Source organism: Anopheles marshallii, chromosome 3 (assembly GCF_943734725.1).
Source record: "Anopheles marshallii chromosome 3, idAnoMarsDA_429_01, whole genome shotgun sequence".
Taxonomy (NCBI): Eukaryota; Metazoa; Arthropoda; class Insecta; order Diptera; family Culicidae; genus Anopheles; species Anopheles marshallii.
The window spans coordinates 51,383,874-51,405,211 of record NC_071327.1 but is presented as its reverse complement, the minus strand read 5'-3'; the positions used below and the strand labels follow the sequence as shown (position 1 = coordinate 51,405,211).

Below are 21,338 nucleotides of genomic sequence, written 5' to 3'. Positions count from 1 at the left end.
TCACTTCTTCCCATAACACACAAACACACATACACACACTATTAACGGGTATGCGCTGCACTTCATTCATTTTTTGCTCCACACAAAAGTATCTTCGTTTGACATTCGTTCCTTCTCTCTTTCTCTACTTAGCACGTTTGGTTTGTCAGGTTGTCTGGTTTTATGGTTAGTCATGCTAACGAAAAGGTATATTTCATGTTGCCTGCTGTCTAGGTGTGATGTTTACTAGTGTTTCCTTTGTTTTGTTTTGTTTCTTTGTCTTTACATTGTTTGTTTTGTCAGTTAGAAGATTTGTGAGAGTGTGTTGTAAGTGCCGCGCGTGTGTGTGTGTGTGTGTGTGAAACAGTAATACTTTTCTATCGCAATTTGCAAAGATAATTCTTTCATCTATGTTTTTTTGCTAGTCAACGCTGCTCATTTTCGTTCCATTATCGCTAATACAAACACGGTTACGGATTTTATAGGGTTTGCTCGATGCTATTTTTTGTCCTCTTTTACTTCTTTACTTTTGGCTTTACAATTTTGGCCCGATTCAGGGTCAAATCTCAACGGTGTTCAACCATCTCACTATCGGTTCGCTTAGAAGTGATTAACAATCGTTGGTTGTCGAGCAGCGTGCCACACTGATTTGGCGTACGTTGGAAGGTATGGGAATTCGTTTAAACGACTCACTTCCTCTAGTAATTGGATTGCTGTGTCTGCATTGTTCAGTTGATTTCTCTCTTGCGTGTAATGTGCTTAGACGCGCTTAGTGTCCTTAGGTCAGGTGTTTAAATGTGTTAGTCGATCGGTTCACATTTTGCTTTTTGTTTTTGCATTTGCGTGTGTCTTAGGAAAGGAATAGTAGCTGGAAACGGACGTATCTATTAGGGACACCGTTTACGTAGGAAGGCGGCTGGGTTCAGTTGGGTGTTAGGCGCACTGTGAATACGTCACGTCTATTCTGTCTAGTGATGATCTCCAAATAGGTTAGAAAACACACTATCAAATGCCAGTTGCGGCACGTGCAGCATCTCTGGCGGGATGTTTAGCCCCTTCACTTTTAGATCTCGGCTCTTTGTAGTACTTAAAAATGCCTACATGCACGCATCGTGCCAGAGACGCAATAGTTCTTCGTTTATTTCTTTCTGTTTGTTTCTGCCCCTATGTCAACCTTTGCACAACTGCCCAATCTTCAGCACTGTACCTAAAACTTCCTGCAGCCGTTTATAAATTGCATCCCCGACTGTGACGGTGTCTGCAATATTCTTCTATTGCTCTCTATCATTCCCAACCGATTAAGGCTGCATCCATTTTTTTCAGTGTGCTGTCATGGAGACTCGTTTACAATTCGAGTCTTACGTTAGAGCCCGATCTCTGGGAAGTAGCAATGAAGGAGGGTAGTAATGGGAAAGGGAGACAAGAAGGATATCTTTTAATAGGAGGTTTTGTTTTGGAGGATTACTGGGCATTGCGTTTTTTTTTTGCATGTTTTGCTTCGAAAGATGGGTTGAGTAACGAGAAAAGTTTATTTACTTTCATCTTTACGTGATGTCGACGGGGCGTCACTTAAACTAATCATGTCTCTAGGCTTCCACACCGGGGATCCTACAATTAAAAAAGAAAAACAAATGGCCAGATTTAATGACATTGTTCGAATGGTTGTGTTTATAAGAGTAGGGTTTTGGTTTTGATTTTGGTTTGATTGTTGTTTTGTAGTGATTACTGTTGTTTTGTTTATTATTATTATTATCAAATCAGTGTAGCTTTCGCTTCTTTTTCTGTGTTTGATTTATTTTTTGGTTTTGTGTTGTTCAATTTAGTATTTTTTTGCTTCAATTTGTATTCATCCAATTTCAGCTAACTTAACTTAAAACCTACAGAAGAATATTGGCAGGAAGGTCCGGGGTTAAAGGTCGGTGACAGGATAATTTCATGAAACAATCAATAAGATAGAAGATTTGCACACGTTGGAGGAGTGAATGTTATGTATAGATAACAAGAAATTGGGAAATGAAAAAGTGAAAACAAGTTATAAGAAAAATATGATAGAATGATCAATTCAGATTCAACGTAAAATGGACGCAACAATTAGGGAATCAACGAACAGTGGGCTAAAGGCTAAAAGGTTTAGCGTCTAAATTTTAGCAAAGATTGAAGTAACCATTGCTCACCTTCAGCTCGTATGCTTGTTTTGCTTGGTGGCTTGGTGCTAAGCAGTGAGTATTGTACACACACACGCATACAACATACACGCACACTTTGCTGATGGGGGAAGTTTTGAAATGGTGTGATCTATATTGCTAAGTTTTGATGTGAAATGTCAAAAGAAGTACTTTACTGCATCAAATATTTCACTGCATATGCTACGTTTCTAAGGTCGCTATGATTTACGATCTATATTGCACATAACGTGTGTATGTTGGGATGGAGAAGTTATTTAGCAATCGTTCGATATTCATTAAGCTATACAGTTTGTTGTTTTTTTTATAATAAAGGGAAAAACAGTAATGTATTGATTCACTCTAGATCAACAATATTGTATACTAATAAAAGTTGCACTATTGTACTAAAATCTAGAAGTAAATATAGAACTGTACACAACAACAACAAATAAAGAAGGACAATAAAAACAAATAAGAAAAATCCAAATAAATAACATATATATCAAGAAGAGCATAAAAATGAAAAGGAGAACTTGTAACACATTAAATAAAACGTGGCCAAGAAGGCATAATTATGAAGTGGATGCAAGTGAAGCAAGGGTTTGAGGGGTAGAGCAGGGTATAGCCGATTCTGTTGGAGTGGAACCAGAAGGAGCTAACGGTAGGTACGCAAACAGGTGTGTTAACCATCGGACACTTTCGTGCATGAACCCTCGTACGTCAGTTTTGATATTACTTCTATTTGGCTTCTAAATTTTCTTGCACAAATACTAACACGAGTATGTCTATGATCTTAACTGATCCTCATCAGAGCACAGGTGGAAATACTCAACACTACATGGCGTTCCTCGGCACTAGTTCAGCTTTATCGGATTAGGGGCTGTTAGCTCAGTGATTGGGGGAGGGTTCTCTAGTTGTGAGGTTATGGTAGGGTTTGACAATTGCTAGGAGGACTACTGCTGCAAAGCTGTCAGTCAGGGTACATTCGCCACGTATACACTACACTGCTAATAGCTAAGTTACCAGGGGAATGTTTGAGTGATTTTCTAGTTCGGCAAATAACAGTCGTTCGGTTCCAAACAGCAAAGCGCTGCATGTAAGGCTGTGGGTATCGGTTTATGCTTTCTTATATATGTTTTTAAACTACTTTTTCCTAATGTTGTTGTTTAGTTTGTTACGTCAACCGTGTGCAGCTGCATTAGTCTCATATCGCATCATTAGCATATTGCTGTATCGTTCATGTTTATTGGTATGTATGTAGGTGTGTGTGCGTGTGTAATTTGTCCTTCCTGTCATTGTCATGGAACTGTGTGGATCGCATGCATGCACTATTGCAACAGCATGCAGATGTTACTGTAAAATATATGTCTTGATTTTTTTTAATCGCATCACGCGCAACTTTCAACTTGGATACTGGAATGGTTGCTACAGTTTAAAAGACTCCGTACCAATCGGATAGGATGAAGACGGGGAGAAAAACAGACAAAATGTTAACATACGCGCGTTGCGTGCCTCTGTTTCCGTCCGATAGTTCGTACTTAGTTGACTAAAAGCAAAAATAGTCTAACAGCAATATGAAAAACTCTCGTGCCTAACTAAACATCCTGTCAATCCTCCGGTTATGTGACTCCGGAGGGCCGTTCGGTACTAATCGAGCCATGCGAAAAGTGTGTAACAAATGTGGTAATTTAATTCCATGCTTTCGTTTTAAAAATTCTAGCTAGCTTTCATCTAACTGCCTCTCCGACTCTGACGACCACGCGCTCTAACCGTCCAAGCGATAAAAGATGCATTGTAGAAAAATAGAATTCTCGTAAGATATATTTGCTTTTAAAGTGTTAAACGGTTGTTTTTTTGTCTTCCTTTGGCTACATATATAGTGATTCATATCCGAGTTAAGAATATTCAGTGCAATTGTTTTTGGCTTAAAATTTCCGTTTACAGGAGCTGGTGCTTGAAAGCTTAAGTCGGCGAAATCGTTTCGTTTTTGGGGTGAAATGGTGTTACAACGGATCAGCGGAATTAGTGAACATATCGGTTAAAATGTCTATCTAACTTGCGTTACGATGTCTTAATGTAGTAAGGAGTACGTTTATAAAACGCTGTTTTTCGCTGTTTCTTATTTATTTAACTATCATTAACGATAATCCGGCCCCATTACTGTCATCCGTTTCAGGCGCCATGTTTTTTTTTAAGTTTCGCTAGAGTCGATATTACAATGAGAAAAAGTAATTAAATCTAGAAATCAATTCCACATACAAAAATCTACCAATGGGTCATAACAATTACGATTATAGTACGGTGCGTTATAACTTAAGTAACGCAAAACGCTGTAACGCTGTAAGTAAAGTGCACCGTTACGGATGGGTGACGCGTTTCCTTCTGTGGCACTTGAACAGCCTACCAACGAACGAACACGCACACCGAAGCTGGCCACGCGTTCTTTAACCGATTGTCATATTGTTTACTGCTGTTTGGGTTTCTACTAAAGTCTTGCAACAACAACCATCATTCGTCCATGAACGGAACGTTTGTTTTGACTATATAAAGTTGTAAGATAATTGTTTACTAACGATTCCTAACAGACGAATGGGCACCCGAGAGCAATGTTTGGAAAGAGTAGAATAAACTATAGCCCCTAAACTAAGGTTACGTGTCAGGTGCAATGTGTTACTGCACCGGAAAATGCGCAACAACATCGGCAAATTAGCAGGCGCGTTACGTTGCCGTCGCGGTAGTATTAAAATCGCTTTATCATATCAAATACCGGTAATCAATGTATCGGAATGTATCGCCCTGGCTTATAAGATAATTGGCACAAAATCACAACATTTTCTCGTACGCCCGGTGACTGAACGCCTCTCACTAATCGGTCACCATCGCCACTCCACTCTACAGCAAACATGTCGCTTAGTGGCGGTGTTATCTTTGGGCCCCACCCCATTCTCTATATGTAATATATGTGACCCAAAAAAGGGTATCGAAGGATCATGTTGGTGGAACTGAAAAGAAGTATCTTGAAAATCACATCATTGTCACATCAGACGGTAAGGTCCGCTCCCACACTCGTGCATCAATTCCTTCCGGCCATCCGGGAATCCTTTCGGGGAAGGAGGAATTTTGCTGTTGCTTTCTGTTTTATGTTCCGACCTACACAACGTTGACTATTATTGTTCGAATATGTTAAGTATATTGTTTTGTTTTTGTTTAATATTGATGTTACCTTCTTGCGGTTACTACGTCCTACGTTAACACGGTTATTGGGCTATAAGAGCGCGGTATGTTCTGTTACACTTCGTTATCTTGTATAAACTCACCTGTATTACAATTGTTACCTTGTGTATGTATATTTATATTAGTATGAATATTGGTTTTGCTAACATCCTTTTCCCTAGATATTGTGTGTACGTTTCGCTTTGCTTTTGTTAGTTTTTGGGTTGGTTGCTTCGGTTACATTGATTTCATATTGACTTGCAGCACTATTGCAGTACATCTCAGGAAGGGGGAAACTTTCACACTACGAATAAGATTGTGGTATATGCTTTTACGATGCCGTAACTAGCGGTAGTACTTGATTATGAGATACTTTTGGTTAACGCGGGCTGCACTTGTATTCTGTTGCGATTACATATGGTGTGTACATGTGTGTGTGTGTGTGTATATATCGGCACGTATACGTGTATGAGTCGTCGGATTTTTCCTACAGCAGTACTACCTTCGCCTATCCGGTTGTCCTTCGTTTGTTTCGTTAGTTCGAATCAAGGATCAAGGATGTGAGTGTAGGGTGGGAGTCGGGGAGCTTAAACACAACATTAAACAACGGGATCATCCCGAAACACACATTTGTGTTTTTCCCTGGACAAGGAGCAGGGCGACTTGATTCGGGGTATTTGTCAAATATGGAGAAGAGCCGGAGCACCGACACAGACGACCTACAAGAGTCAATCGTCGACAGTCGATGGGGCACGGTTGCGGTTTCGTTGCAGCCCGTAATTGAATTCCTGCAGCCCCAGTAACCGGGGCGAAGTTTCGTTTCCGTGGTCATTCGATTTTCTCACGCCATACTCTGGCAACGGCACCGGCTACCGAAGGTTTTGCAACAGCAAGAAGCTCTACCCGATGAGCAAGGTTGCGGTTTGCCGGTAATTTGATTTCGGAATCGTATTACCCGACCCGGGGGTTAACGTGCAGCACCAGCAGATGGGGCAGGTGTGGCATAGCTTTCGCATAGCTAACCTATCCATGTGCGGACTGTAGACAAGAGGCCGGAAATGATGTTTGCTGAGGGAATGGCAAAACAGATTGTTCACCGACACGCAAAGCGCAAAAGGCGCGAAATGGAGTAGTTTACTTGTTGCAAATTTGAATATTTAACCCCTTTTCTGGTTTTGGGTCTTGCCAGCCCCTAATGTACAGCGAGCCCGAAAGTTGGTCCACTCGTTCCAGGGCGGAAGGGACATTACAATGTGCTAAAGTTGGGACGCGTAGTGTGAAACTTAGTGTCACTTTTGAAACAAATTTGAATGACTCGCTTCAACGTGCCCCGGTCAGGTGGTAACGTAACGGAAGGAGGATATCATGACAACACCACCGCGACTTTCGGTTGAAATGATACCGAATCCAGCGAAGCTAGCATGCAAGGCTAGTGGTTTGATTTAGTGACAGTGTTTTGATTACATCGCTTCACTTCTGCTGTACTTATTGCTCGCTACGTGTTGAGGTTAATGTATCGGTCTGGTTGCTGCCGACCGTAGTTTGGATATTAATATATGTGGTAATTGTATATCAACTATTTCTTTTCTTGCTGTGCGATTGTTTTGAACGGTTGTTTTGCTACCGGGAGTGCACCCGGTGCATTCACTCACTCTCGTGGTTACTGTTTTGATTAATTTAAGTTTTTGATTTTACTGCTACAAAGCCATAGGGGGAGTTTACTTTGGGGTGCCGCGGTTATTGTGGATGGAACAGAAGGGATTGATTGAGCCGCTTTGTGTGGATTTTTTGTGTGTGAAGTGTTTATATTGCTCTTGATGTGCCAACCAGTTTCCGGGTTGTTATGTTCCATTCGTTTGCCTTTGGTATCATTTCCGGGTTTGAACGGTAAGCACCATTAATGTAACAACAAAAGCACGAGCTTAAACGTGAATTTCATCGTGATCGAACGAGGGTGATTTGTCGAAGCTTGCCTGATGGTACAGTCTGGCCCGGGACGATTTCTTCCGCGCACGGCTCTGCCGCGCGCGGGCTTTTTGCTATGGAGGCTTCATGTCCTGCATGATGCACTCCATACAAGAAGCGTGCGACTGGGAAGCGTACTGCTGCTGCTGCATATGATGTTGGTGTTGCTGTTGAAGTTGCTGCTGGTGCTGCTGCTGGTAGGCGCGCCGATCATGCTCGATACGAGCGTAGTGCAGGTTCGGATTTTGATCGTAATCCAGAAACGAGGAACTGTCTATGGAGCGCGAGGGCGTTAACCGGTACGTACGCTGCGGTGAGGCACCCCGGCTGTGACTTTTCGGAATGGGGATCGGACCGCGCGGACGTTCATAGTGTCGCTCGGGTGACGGTACACGGCTGTAGAACCGTTGGGGAGAAACTCCACCGCGGTGGTGATCTTTTGGCGGTGAGTAATTGCGACTGCCTCGACGCTGGGGAGACAATCCACGGGGATAGCTACCGCGGGTCGGTGAAGGACCTCGACTACTGTAACTCTGCTGTGGCGACAAGCCACGCCCGTAGCTGTGTGGTGATGTACTTCCCCGATAGTAGCCACCACGCATCGGCGAAGCGCCACGGCTTGTGTGGCCGGAACGCTGTGGAGATGGACCACGGCTATTATAGCCACGCTGCGGCGAAGGACCTCTGCTGAACGAACTCTGGGGAGAAATTCCCTTGAATGAAGATTGGGGCGATAGCGAAAGTCCTCGCGTCAGGGAGGTCTGTGGTGAGAGACCACGGGCATAGCAACGGCTCGGGGACACATCGCGGCTGTACACGTTGAGGGGAGAGCTAGAGCGACTGTACGACTTTCGGTAATCATTGTTGGAACGCTCAGAGGAGATACTGTAGCGCTTTTTGCTACCCTCCACGGAGGAAGCGTCAAAGCTAGTGTTGGGCGAGTACCCACAGGAAGATTCGTAACCCTCGATCGAGCGCATCCGTTCGGTACTTCCGACGGACGCACTTCGCTTCGCCCGGCGAACCTTCTCTTCGCGGGTATTCTGATAGATATGTGGATAGTCCTTCTCGACGCCAAGGTACTCGGTGGACAGCGAGAGATAGCACCGATTACCGGTCGCGGTTTGATATTGCTCATAGTCGGAAGACAAGTTGGCGTCCGTTTTCGATGCGGTACTGTCCGAACTTTCCGACGGTTTGCTACCGACGGACGGACTGGACGAACGCTTCAGTATTCCACCGACGATAGCGCCACCGTTCGGTTGCTTCTTCTTTAGTATACCGCCCTCGGATGCCTTCTTGCCGGTAGTAGTAGCAGCAGCACCACCGCTGCCCGCAGCAGCAGCAGCAGCAACAGCAGCACTTGGGCTGGAAGCACGTCTCGCCCGGTCCGGGCTCTTCTCGATACGCACGTGTCGTTCGATGTCGATACTATTGCGCGGGGACTTAATCTTTATGATACGTATAGGGCTCTTTTCGCGCTCTACTGACTTCATGCGCTTGGGTGACTTGGTTTTCTCCAGCTTCGGACTGAGCGTACCATCAGGCGACGAGTTCGCCGATGATGCACTCAGCATGTAGCGCTGCTCCGGATGGGAACCACCGTCACCCTCGGAAGAGCTAAGCCGCTCCTTCGTTGCGCCCGTGGATGACGGTTTCTCACCCGTGTGTTCCGAGCAGCTGTCATCGCTTTTGCCCGACCCGGAACTGGACGACATGTCGTGCTGACGATTGGCGACTGGCATGTCGGTGGATTCGGTCTTCAACGATTGCGGATCGTCGGGGTGGGATTTGTTCGGGGATGGAATGTAGGAGTTCTGGGGTGGAGATGTTATTGTGGTTGTGTGCTGTGTATGGGCTGTCTGTAGTGTCTGTTGTGATGCTGTACCAGCAGTGTCGGAGGTCGGTGGTGAGCGTGCTAGTGGTGGCGGTGAGGCAACTACTGCTGGTGTAACACTACCGGTGTGTGTTGGAGCTGTGCTGTCACTACCCTGCACGGTCTGTTCGCTTTCTAGATGCTTTTCCTTAAGATTCTCCATGTACTCTACTATGTCCGTCTCTATCAGGCTGTCGAGATTGAGGTTCTTGAGATGCTTATCCATCGCATTGTCCGCTTGGTCGGTTTGGTTCGGTCGCTTCTCGGTGGCACTTGGGCCATTCGTCGGTTCAAACATCTCTACAACACTCTTATCGCTACTGGGAGAAAGTCGCTTACCTAGATCCTTCATCAGTACCGGATGGTAGGTGGCCGGCGGATGTGAAGACTGTATCAGGCGCGCCTGGCTGCCGGTGCTGCCCACAGATAGCGTAGAGGTGGTGCTGTGCATTTACGGCCATAAAAACAGAAGTCGAAAAAGGGTTCATCACATTAGTTCCGAAGTAAAGTTTTCGAACCGTTGGTGAGATAAAACACTTACCTCAGCGTTAGATGATTCGGTGTTTTGCCTAGGGACGATTTCGGCTTAACCGTGCCCTGCTGCGAATCATCCTCCCCTTCCGATTTGGTACCGGGGTCCGGTTTTTCCTGCTCACGCTCGCTCATGTTTCGTCTGCATGCAGCAACTTGCTCTGGAAGGAAGAGGCGAACCAGAAGTTAGACCAAAAGAAACCCATTAGCCACATTCTGCACATTCGTTGGTGCTGGTCGTCTTACCTCCGACATCGCCCACCGTCTTGCTGCGCATACGGAACTGACCACTGTACTGTGGTACCGGTGGATCATCCGCTTCCTGGCTGCCCGAGGTCGTGTTATCGTAGTCGATATTTCCAGACGAGTGACGCTGATTGATCTTGGATTTCTTCGGCTTGCCAAGCGTCTGGGAGCCCTGCATGATCTGTGGCTGCAGGCAAACGGAGAGCAAAAGTTACGATAAAACTTTACACGTCGGCACGAGGACGTTGAAAGTTGCGAAACAAACCTGCTGCTTCGGTCGTTCGAGAGTTTGCGAATTTCCGGAGGAATTTCCGACGCCCGTCATCGAGTTCGTACTGCCGCCCATACTCTTGAGCGACGGTATCGACATATTGCGAACGCTTTCCCGTATGATCTGTCGGATTGTCTTGAGGAACGCGTTACGAAACTCGGCGGTGCTGTGGATGGGACGGTGGCCGTAGATTGAATAAATAAATTCCGGATAAGCAATAGCAAACATGCTGGAATGTTGAACGTTCATTCGATGGAAGGAAGTTAGGTCAGTACGTAAACGGTATGTACGGTAAAGTATTTCCGTTTTCTTTAAAATCCCGCAACATCTTGGTAGAAGCAAAAACGAAACCACACCCCAACCAATTCCAACCGTGACGAGCGAAACAATCGTTGCACTGTCGCTTCACGACCTTCTTCGGGTTTGTGTTTTTCATCAGGACCGAGATGAAATAAGGTTGAGGTGAATCGGGCAACGAATGTCAATTACTACGACGACGTACCCGGCGAGAAGGAAAATAGTGGACTGAAGTTGTTTTCTTCTCTCATCGTTCCGTTCGATAGCTATTACGTTAGCTTAAAAAGCTTCCCTACTAAACCGCAAAAATAAGGGTACGATAGGAAAGGAAAATTCCATGTAATGCATCGATCTTGGCAAGCAGCGGCATTGGATCACTTTTCTTCTTGGCGAGTTTACAGCGAAGAAAAACATCGTACAACTGGATTGAAAACTTTTCCAACCGATGATAGAAAATTTTGCAATAGAGTGTACGATTGTGTCCTTGGAGGCGATGGAAAGGGACCGGTTAAGAAACCTTACCTTCGCTGCTGCGTACAGTCGCAGGACGAGGTGCATCGTAATCCGATTTAAATTAATAGATTTCTGTTATTCCGTGCACTTGGTTCGGTTCGGAGTATGTACCAGCAGCTTAAGTGCATATGTGTACGTGTTTGTCTTCGTTGTGGATAGAAAAAAAAAGCTCGCTTTTAGCCGGCGAGACGCTGAGATTGTTTTTCGTCCATGTTACGGTACGGGGTTTCGTTCAGCCTGATTGAATGTGTGATTGAAAACTTTCCCTCCATCGAATGAGCAACTTTCCGCAACTCTTTGTAAGGGGCTGCAGTGCGCTGGTGGAGATTAAGAAAGTGCTTTACCTGTTCGATAGTACGTAAACTTTCTCCGATCGGCGTTGCAGCTGGGATCGTAGATGTATCAGCTCCCAGAGGAAGTGTGAGTCCATGTCCTTGGCGGAGGAAGCCCTTACCTGTACCTCGGTGACCGGTATCAGCACCTGATAGCGGATGATCTCCACCTCGTTCGTGGCATTCTTGCTCGAAACCCCCTGCGTGGAAATGAAGAGATTTCGCATAAGTTTAAGTTAGTTTTTGGGCATGTTGTAAACATTATCCCCCCACCGATAGTGAATATTGTGGAACCGTACCATGAGTTTTTTCTTCTGACGCAAACGCTCCTTGCACAGGAACACGACAGCCGACTTGAAGACGAAGCACATGGCGTGCAGCTCGAGACCCTTCTTGATCTTGCCGAGGAAGTCACTGATATTGAGCCACTCGACGCCACCATAGTAGAGCAGATCACCTAGGTCGTTTGGTGGGTAAGAGAGGGCAAAATTGTAGATCTGTTATAGTGCCAAACAGAAAGTGAAGGTTGGAAATTTTGACGAAAGCAAAAAACACATAAACTGCGAACGAAAGCCAATGGTTGGGAATGGTTAATTGTGGGGACAGTTTGTGTCCATACTACCAGGGCTGAGATCGATCGGTTGCTTGCAGGACTTCTGGTGCTGGCGGAAGAGATGATCGAAGATCGCACCGTACTCTTCGTGGATGCGCTGCATTTCGTTAATGTGTTCCGCCACCTTCTCCATGCCTTTGAGTGCCTCGACCAGATGCAGATGCTCGGCCGCATTCGGGTCGGTGAGGTTGCGAAGCTGTTGCAGTAGCAGCGGGTACTTGAGAATGCGCTGTATCGGTTTGATGAGGAATGACTCCAGAGTGCTGCTGTGCTGTTGCTTAGGGTTTCTTGCGGCCAAGAACTCCTGCAGTGCTTGATTGCCTTCATCTGCGATGGAAGAGATGGCGGGTGTTATGCAAAAAAAATGGAGCCGATAGCGCTTAATCGTGCATTTTAGCAAGTTGAGGCTCGGAAACTTACTTGGATGCAGAACTTTCTGTGCCTTGCTGTGACTGGCACAGAAGGAAGAGTATAGCTTAAAGTGGTTGACGTAATACAAAAATGCAGATCCGATTGCAAACAGTACATTCTGTTGGAAAGGGTTATAAATGTAGTAACAATTAAAGACTGCCCAATACATTTATGAGCGTGAACATCTGCCTTACCTTAAACTGACTAGGGTGCTCCAGCTGGTGGAAGTCTGGCTCGAGATCAAGCGCTTCTTCGAGGTTGTTCAAGAACTGACGCTGGAATGTAACAATCTCTTGGATATTGCCGAACAGTGCAGTAATTTCGGCATTCGATAGGAATGTTTCACGTTTCAGCGGCTCCAGATAGTACTCGAGCAGGTTGTTCAGGTGCTATTTTATTGCAAAAGCAAACAATTATGAGGAATTCAGCAAGAAAGAATGTTGTTCCTTCAAGAAGACTCACCTTAACGTACGATTTCTCGGTATCAACCAGCTCGAGAATAACCTTGCGAAGCTTCTCGGCATCGGTTAGCTGCCGTGATGGGGTCAGCATGACGTTCGACACGGATGATGCGACCGAACCGGTTGGGCTAGATTTGCGTGTCTCCTGCGGTGACCGGCAGAACCCGGTTACCTGTTCAGCTGACTTGAGCAGATTCTCAATCTCGAAGCTGCTGGTGCGCGATGATGGTTTCGAGCGGTCCATCGCTGACAGGTGCGGATCGTTGGAGGAAGGTGCTGGGGAGCTTTCGACCTCGGGCGAGTAGACCTCTTTGCCTGCAATACACGAACGTCCTTTGAACGTCATTTGACAGAAGAACACAGGTAGGTATGTGATTTGGCGTATATTTAACACGGCACAACGTCAAGCGAGGCAGGAACGGCATAAAATGCAATACAATCGTTATGCGATCGATACTTACGCCAACCAGGTGCGGGAACGATTAGGCCTGATATCATCTCCTCGCTGATAACCGGTGGGTCCGATGGTGGTGGAGGACACACCAACGATTCGATAATATCATCGGTAGAGCGCATGATGCCGACGAGATCCGGTGGTTCCGTGCGGGAAGATCTGGCGAGATAAAAGTTCGTTTGTACAGACACCACACAATCAGGTTGCCGAAAAAAAGGAGAATAGAATAAGCAGCAGCATTTACCTCATCATCATGCATAAGGCTTGTTCTTCCTGAAGCACACTTTCCAAGTACATCATGTCCAGGTCGGAAACGATTGCACCGTTTATCACAATTATTTCATCACCTTTAATGACACCTAAAGAAGTCGATCGGAACGATAAGACAGGTTCGTGAGTGCATCGTTAGACAGCGCGTGCAACGTTCTGCTACGTACCGTTCTGCATGGCAACGCTCTTGTCCTCGACGCGGCTCACGTAGCAGCAGAGCTCGTCCTGCCGGTCAGCGTTCTCGATCAGTTCCGCCTCCACCGAGAAACCCCACATTTGCTCGAGCGTTGTTCGTTGTAGTTCTACTTGATATAAAATTTTTGCGCACACTTCCACTACCTCATGGGTGTGTAGCTGAAAGGGAGAAAAATGGGAAATAGAACGTTGGTTGCGTTCTCCATAGGACACCTTTGGTTTCGCTCTTTTCAGCGTACATCGCGTATACTTACATATGTTTCAATCAAATCGTTTCTGTGAGGAACAAAGTAGTTGTGATCTTCCATATCCCGGCGCTTCTTCACCCGCACGAAGTGTTCCATCGGGTTCAAATTCTTGCGACTGCACGCACTCGCCAGGAACTCCTCCACCGACATGCCCTCGCGCAGATACACCGTGGCGAAGGTGTTTTCCGGCAGTGCGACCTTGTAGCTCTTTTCCGGCTCATCGCGTGAGTTGATTTGCATCGAGCGCCGGCTGGAGCCACTGTTCGAACGCGATAGAATCGGAGGCCGACGTTTGGTAGCGCCCCGGCCCGCCAGCAGATTGTTCAGCAGGGAAGGCGACCGAGCGCAGATGAACGCGTGGAACGACGAAACCGTAAATACTCCGAGCTTGTTGAGCGTATTCTTCGTGGGGCGTGATACGTGCGTTAGAAGCGACTTTGGATTCGGCAGCTCGCCGTTCTGCAGCGAGGCCATGTAGCAGCGCAGACGGAACTGTTCGCAGTGCAGACGTTCGAGGTTTTCTTCCCACTGGAGGATCTGCTGCTGGATCTGGTGGCGTGTGTCCGCATCGGTGACAACGCTCTGCTGCAGATCAGCCATATGCTTGAGCTTGTGATCCTGTGTTTTGGGATGAAAAGTAATCGAGCAACAGAAGTACGATTTTGAAAATTTGTTTTTATCGAAACATATTTTTATGGCGAAACTTTTTTGACAATTGAAAAGTGTTGCCACTTTTTCGTCAACTTGGGGTACGATATGGTGCGGCGGTCAGCGGTATTAAGTGAAAATTTCCTGCGGATTCAAATGGTCACCATAGTCATTTCCAGAAAAAATGCATGAAAGAAACAGTTATATTTGTACAACGACAATTTTGCTTGAGGCAATGATTTACATATGCACTTCCATGTACATGTACTTTTACACTTTGAGGTCCAGCGACACCATCGCTGTAATACCAATTAGAGGGGTAAGTGGGGCATTTTTTATTCTTATATCAGCAAAATAACCTCAAGAGGCCTAGGGCCGCCAATTCTGGCAGTCTTTGACTTTATAGCTGTATTTTATAGCTTTGACCGGTAGTTGGTCGGGATGGGATTTTGGAGTTGCAAAAATCATTAATATTAATTGAACTTCAGCGAACTGGTTCGTTTGTTGTGAAGAATTGAACGGATGGTATAGATCTTTCGTTCTTTTATTTTTCATCCAAAATATGTCCCTTACCATTTAACTAGGTCATGTAGTGCTTTCGACCTAACATTACCCGTCGTTCACTAAATGCTTCTACATTTGACGGGTAATGCTTTCAACCAGCCTTTCTAGATCGCTCACTAACTGTTCCAACATTCGACGAGCAATTCACTCAACTTGTTGTGGTAGTATGCGCCACCTATGTTACATTCCGTTCAACCTGCGTTACCTGCCGTTCAACCTGCGTTAAAATCCGTTCTACCTGTGTTCCAAACCGTTCAATCCGCGTTATAAACCGTTCAATGTTCACGTCATTCAATCTGTACAGTTCGCTTAATTACACTTCAAAGAACTGATCGAACTATACTGGTTTAGTTCATGCGACCCAATTCTAGGTGTGATACATATTTTACCAAAAATATTACAAAAATATACGGTCCACGTACCCCTTGGAATAATCCGCGTAACCGATATTTGACGCGGTATGGAACGTGTCAAATAGGATTTAAGGATTTCAGATTCAGATTCTAAATGAATTATCAATAATTTTAAACAAACAACATAACATCACTTACCGATTCTATTGCTTTCTCGAGGCGGAATATTTCCTCCTGCAGCAGATGCAGCGTACCAGTCTTGCCGCGATGTCTAGCGAACGCTGCCGCGCAGGCACTGTGTATGCTGTTCACCCAGTTCTCCAGCTCGACCTGGCAGGGTGCCTGGAACAGGTACGCATCGCCGAACGCCGTGCTGAGGCAGAAGATGTAGTCCCGCTTCGGATGTTCCGGTATCGGTTGCATGATCGCACCGTCCACTATGATCAGATGTTTCGGGGCAGCCTCGACCGAGCGGCCTTCGCGCGAATCGCACGGATAGAACAGCAGGGTCGTACCCTTCAGACACACCCAGTAGCCCTTCCAGCCGCGCTTGCGGGCCAGCTCGATCTGATGCTTCTTGCGCAGCAGCCACTTCTTCACCGACAGGAAGCTGTGCGAGGATGAGAGACAGTGGCGGATAAGAATTTTCCGGTGCAAAAGGATGTCAAGTTTTTGGTGGATGTTTACTTACCCAGCCTTTCGCACAGCACCGGTACAGTTGAAGGATGCGGCCGCCGTACCGGTCGCTTTCGCTTTGTACGGTGAGGCCATTACACTTTCCCCGTCGTCCTCATCCGAAACGGCCGTCGTAAGGCTCATGCGATCGTCATCGGATATCTGGAGGAGCGGAAATAAAGGCAACAAAGCACAGAGATGTATTATGGATAAGTTGAGCTCGGGAATAAATCGATCTTCGCAACGTGGACAGACAGATCCGCCGTAATCCCATCCAGCGGTAGGATAGTATCCCGTCACGAATATGGTAATACTCGTGTCACGAATTATGCATCACTATGTATGTAGCTGTAAAATGGGTGTAAGTGAGCACGATTCATTGTAATTTGTCATCATCCGTCCTGCTTGTATTCCCACGCGGGTTCCATCTACAGTAAACGTGACGTCGAGGGCGTATGAACCGAAGCGTGAGCATACATTTGCATTAGCGCTTTGCCCGTTGGCGATGGCATGATTGATTACGCACCCGCTGGTGGGCCGGCAGGTTTGATACAGCTCGGCACAACAAAGTGTAAAGTGTATTGTAAATTTGCACACGCTGTCACTGTGGCTGGAGGCACACCAAGCGGGAATGGGTGGCGTTACTGATCCGTGCAAAATAATGATGCCCGTAAGACTGTTAACGATGTATAAAGCAACGGGGTGAAATCTTCCTCATTGGTGGGGAATTTTCGGCGTAGGGGTTGCGTGGTGGGACAAATGCATTCAACCGGTTGCATTTCGGTGCGCCTGGTATGCGATTGGAAAATGTTGTAGAAAATGATAGTTTTGCCAGTTTTGCTGCTTGATTAAGCACGTAGTACACACGGCCCATGACCGTTTAATTAAATGCAACGGTGTGTGGTGGTTTAATTTGATGCAAAATTTATTATGAGTATTGAGCGGTTTACAATTCAATAAACAGTTACCACAGGCTTGACGTTTGCGGTGTATAACGTATGGGGGTTGGTGCAATTGTTACACTTATTGATCGTTGCTGAGCGGATAAAAAAAACAATATCCTCCAGTAAATTATTATTATTACGTTGGATTTCATAAGAGATTGACATGTTTGCATTAAGCCATGGGGATTTATTTATGTAACATGAAACAATTTTATCCCAACGAGTACCCAACCCATAAATAGGTGCCCTTTCACTGTCCGGAGAAGGAAATTTCCCGAAATTAATGTGAATTGTGCCGATGATGAAGATTTCGATACATTTAAACAATTCGGTCTGGTCGTTCTTCATAAATTGTAAAAAAAAAACATTTATCATGGTTTTTGACCTTTTCGCTAATAATTGTAAGGATTCTTTGCACAGCAGTCTTAAACAATGCTTTAGTAGCAAACGTAATTTTGTAACTTCTATTACCTGTTACTACCCAATTCTCCATAATAATGAAAAAGCTACCAAAATGTTAAACAGTTTTCCCTATCCTTAGGGAATGTGGATGATAATGGTTACTGCTTCAAATGTCAACGTCACACAAATAACACGCAATAAAGGTCAACCGCACCCATTTACCACTGGTTGGGCTGTACGACATCCGGGGACATTTCTGCGAAACAAATCTACGGTGTGACCTGTGCGATTACGGAAGGTGACATCGAGATGGATGCAAATAGCATAAGGCAAGTAAGCGGGATTCGAAAAATCTCATAAAGCGCTATCATATTTCTACATCTGCCCATGCTGAGAATAGCTTGAGTGGTACAGCAAGTGGTCTACAAGGTGCGCAATATTGTGCGATTATGACGGAACCACAAACCCATGCGCACAGCCACACACACGCCGCTTGTTTCGATCACAGGATCCGTGCAGGATGAAGGATTTATTTGTTTCTTGTTGGGAACCGCGAACGGGTTGGCCGTCGCCATTTGGCGTAGAGTAAATATAGTTAGCCCACGATTGCATCTGCTCACATGTGATTTATGGGACGGTTCGCGGGATAGTGATAGCGCTCGAATAATGTGCGAACGTTGCACATCTCATCCGTATACCGTTGTTCTCCAGCATGATCCGAACGGTGATGCAGTGCTGGTAAATGGTGGCAAGGTACGGTGGCAAATGGGAGAGTGCCGCGTGGAAAGTGAAGCTGTGTAAACAAGATAATAGTCCACTATCTTTTGCATGACCGTTGTCATCGTTGTTGTCCTAGCGTCCTCGGTACCGGGGATGTACCAGGGGAATCATGTTGACGACGTTGACAACAATCCTTCTTCATCTTGTGGAACTCACTGTCATTTCTCTATAATTCATTTCTGTTCTATTTTTTTTGCTTTATTCCGCACTCCCGTAAACGATACAGAAACGGCGAACGACGAACGACGAACGACGATGATATGCACAGAGGTAAAGTTCTTGTTGACAAACTCATTGGCCGTGATACGTATATGGGTGGCGTTGCGAAAGAAAAACAATATCCAGCACACTCAACCCGAGGCTCAAATCTTGCTTATGTTTCATGGCTGCATATTCTGCCATCATTGGCGAGGAGGCATTTTTCATGCGGACCAGAGAAGTCAAACACTGGTAGAAACTCGTACGAGCAACAGCAAATTTGGGATGTTTTTCGTAAACAATTAGTTACCTTTAAAAAACCATTATAATCAAATTATTGCTTAAGTAATCAATTCCCTTTAATAATGAGGACACTAAGTTACGGTACAATTTTGAGTGGTCTTTTTTCTTTAAATTGTTCAGACATTGTAAGATTTAGTACAATATTATCTATGTAATATGCAGAAATTTCAGCATAAAATCGACATATCCTTCAAGCTACCGTATCGTCAACATACTCGGTCAGGTCAAAGATTCAAGTAGGATTAGATTCCGAACAGTTTTTAAGTGTCCTGCTTGATCGCACGTATCGTGAAGCTTTACCAGGTCATCGGTTTAAAAGTCATCTAAGTGAATGTCAATCCCTTTATGAAGAAATGCTTTTCGATAAGCCAATATTGTAAGTTATAAATAAAAGGGCTTATTGGAAATAGCGATGAAAAAAAAACCTTGTATACTTATTGAATGCTACAAAGTTAGCATGAATCCTTTGTTTAAGAAGGTTTTTAACAGACCACTTTGACACTCTGTCGAAGTGCCGTGTGCTTACTGATCAATACCATAGCAAAGGCCACTCAAAACATATTTTTTAGCAATTGGTCTATCTTTAATGTAGATTGAGCGATCGGCGGACCCTTAGTCGATATCAGGCGAATATAACCTCAAAATTATTGAAGAATATCCGCGTGTGAGGTTGGGGCAAGAAGGTTCTAAAGGTTGCCTCTGAGGTCCATGGAGAGTGTTATTGGAGTGGCTATTTTTTGGCATGAAAGTCTAGGCAAGGTTAGTCTTAAAGCTTACGCCTTATGAAACCAACAACTTCGGGAAGAACATTTTCCAAAAGACTACATCCTAGTCCAAGTTACTACAATGTTTCGAGGGATACTTTTCTACCGGAACTTGGGTTGAAGATGCACAATACTTATCTTCTTGGTGGAGAACTTATAATACACGACCCCATGCAGAATGAATGAACGCGTATGACAATGGCTTAATTAAGTCGATTTTTATAACGCATACATTAAGCGCGTAAAGTTTCATTTTAGAATAAGTAGCTAGTTTGTGTGCGTTAAACGTACATTGTTGAATATTCAATAATATTTGCAAACATCTCTATTTTGCAAATTTTAAGCGCAATTATTCAACATTTTTTGCCAAGTTCATGATAAGTTTGACGTTCCTGGCGAAAACCGGTTGCAGCTTGAGCAGAGAACGTTGAACGAAAATTAGAATACAAAAAAAAAACGCATACATCAACACACGTGTACGTCAGGATCCCCGGCAGTGTTATGCAAGCGGTAGAAAATTTTCCGCCATTAATTTTCACCTTCAAGTGAGGTTGCGAGTAAGGGTAAGACATACAGTGCTGTGCTAGCATTCTACACCGCCGTGCTCGAAATGTTCCGTTCGAAAGGTGCAAAGTTTCGCTGCGAACGTCATCACTTTCAGTCTGGGTGGGAAACAGCCAGGCCTTGGGTTTTCTGGTGCCCCAAGTAGCCGGCTGTAGGGCAAAAACGGGTCCAATTGAAGCTGTGCTTTTACTAGTGCACCATAACACCGGAAACGCTGGTACATGGTCCTGCCCAAAATCGGGCAGGTTCTTGAGGTTTTTTTTTCATCTTCTAGAAACAATGTTGATGAAGCATGGTATATATTTGTGTGATGCACCTGCTGCTACTACTGCACGAGCTGCTCACCGGGAGCTCACCCATCCGTTACAGCCCTTTGGGAGTGGGTTTTGTCAAAACTTCACCCAGCACTCGGGTCTGGCAGTGGAAGAGAAAGCAAGCGAGAGTGAGAAGGGGAGGGAAAATAGAGCAAAAAGGCGGGAACGCTAAATCGAGATTGCTATTGAATCCGTGCGCTGGAGGATTGAAGAAATTCTTCCACCGGCACAATGCGCCCAACCCCTTGTCAGCTGTGGTTGGGTCCCCCAACAGAAAGGGGCACAGATTGAAGAATGAAAAAGTCCCTTCTTCCGCTTCTCAATTCTCAACACAGAAAAGAACACTCTCGGTAGCACAGCACCGTGCATCCGGTTCTCGGTATTCTCCAGCTCGGCTCGCCTGCTCTGACGCACAGGCACCAAGATGCTACTTTAATTAGCATTGTGGGTACGGCAATGTTTTCCTACCGCTCGTTCCACTCATTGTAGTAGCATTATCGTCGTTCATCGTGTCACTTGCCATGGACCGGCAGCGCAATGCTTGCGTATTTACAGAACGGATGCAGATGCAATGGTCTTGCAGGCTTTTGTGGCACCGGGGTACAGCTCGCTGCACTACAAGAGCTAGATGCAGCGTGCCCGGAAAGAGTCGGCCTACCGTTCCAATTTTACCAACCGGGGCCAACCGCACCCTCGCCTATCGGCGGTAAAAAACGGGTCACTTCCGATAAACATTAGCATATCTGGTGCGAAGGAGCACCAATGTACAGGACCGTGCTGATGAAACAC

At 45.4% G+C, this 21,338-nt stretch overlaps 1 protein-coding gene across 1 annotated transcript in view; it reads right to left on the bottom strand.

Moving 5' to 3' along the window:
- Positions 1 to 1,507: 1,507 nt before the first annotated feature.
- The window catches only part of LOC128711342 (protein still life, isoform SIF type 1), a 92,288-nt gene continuing 72,457 nt past the window's right edge, over positions 1,508 to 21,338 (bottom strand). Inside the window, exons 14-30 of the mRNA XM_053806211.1 lie at positions 16,297 to 16,442; positions 15,804 to 16,215; positions 14,047 to 14,658; positions 13,765 to 13,951; positions 13,572 to 13,686; positions 13,335 to 13,486; positions 12,875 to 13,188; positions 12,607 to 12,801; positions 12,422 to 12,530; positions 12,011 to 12,328; positions 11,688 to 11,845; positions 11,401 to 11,588; positions 10,241 to 10,412; positions 9,976 to 10,162; positions 9,740 to 9,890; positions 9,538 to 9,641; positions 1,508 to 1,587 (exon numbers count right to left, since the gene is read on the bottom strand). Of these exons, the coding sequence (XP_053662186.1) occupies positions 1,508 to 1,587; positions 9,538 to 9,641; positions 9,740 to 9,890; positions 9,976 to 10,162; positions 10,241 to 10,412; positions 11,401 to 11,588; positions 11,688 to 11,845; positions 12,011 to 12,328; positions 12,422 to 12,530; positions 12,607 to 12,801; positions 12,875 to 13,188; positions 13,335 to 13,486; positions 13,572 to 13,686; positions 13,765 to 13,951; positions 14,047 to 14,658; positions 15,804 to 16,215; positions 16,297 to 16,442 (3,600 nt within the window). The remainder of the gene's footprint in view (positions 1,588 to 9,537; positions 9,642 to 9,739; positions 9,891 to 9,975; positions 10,163 to 10,240; positions 10,413 to 11,400; positions 11,589 to 11,687; positions 11,846 to 12,010; positions 12,329 to 12,421; positions 12,531 to 12,606; positions 12,802 to 12,874; positions 13,189 to 13,334; positions 13,487 to 13,571; positions 13,687 to 13,764; positions 13,952 to 14,046; positions 14,659 to 15,803; positions 16,216 to 16,296; positions 16,443 to 21,338) is intronic.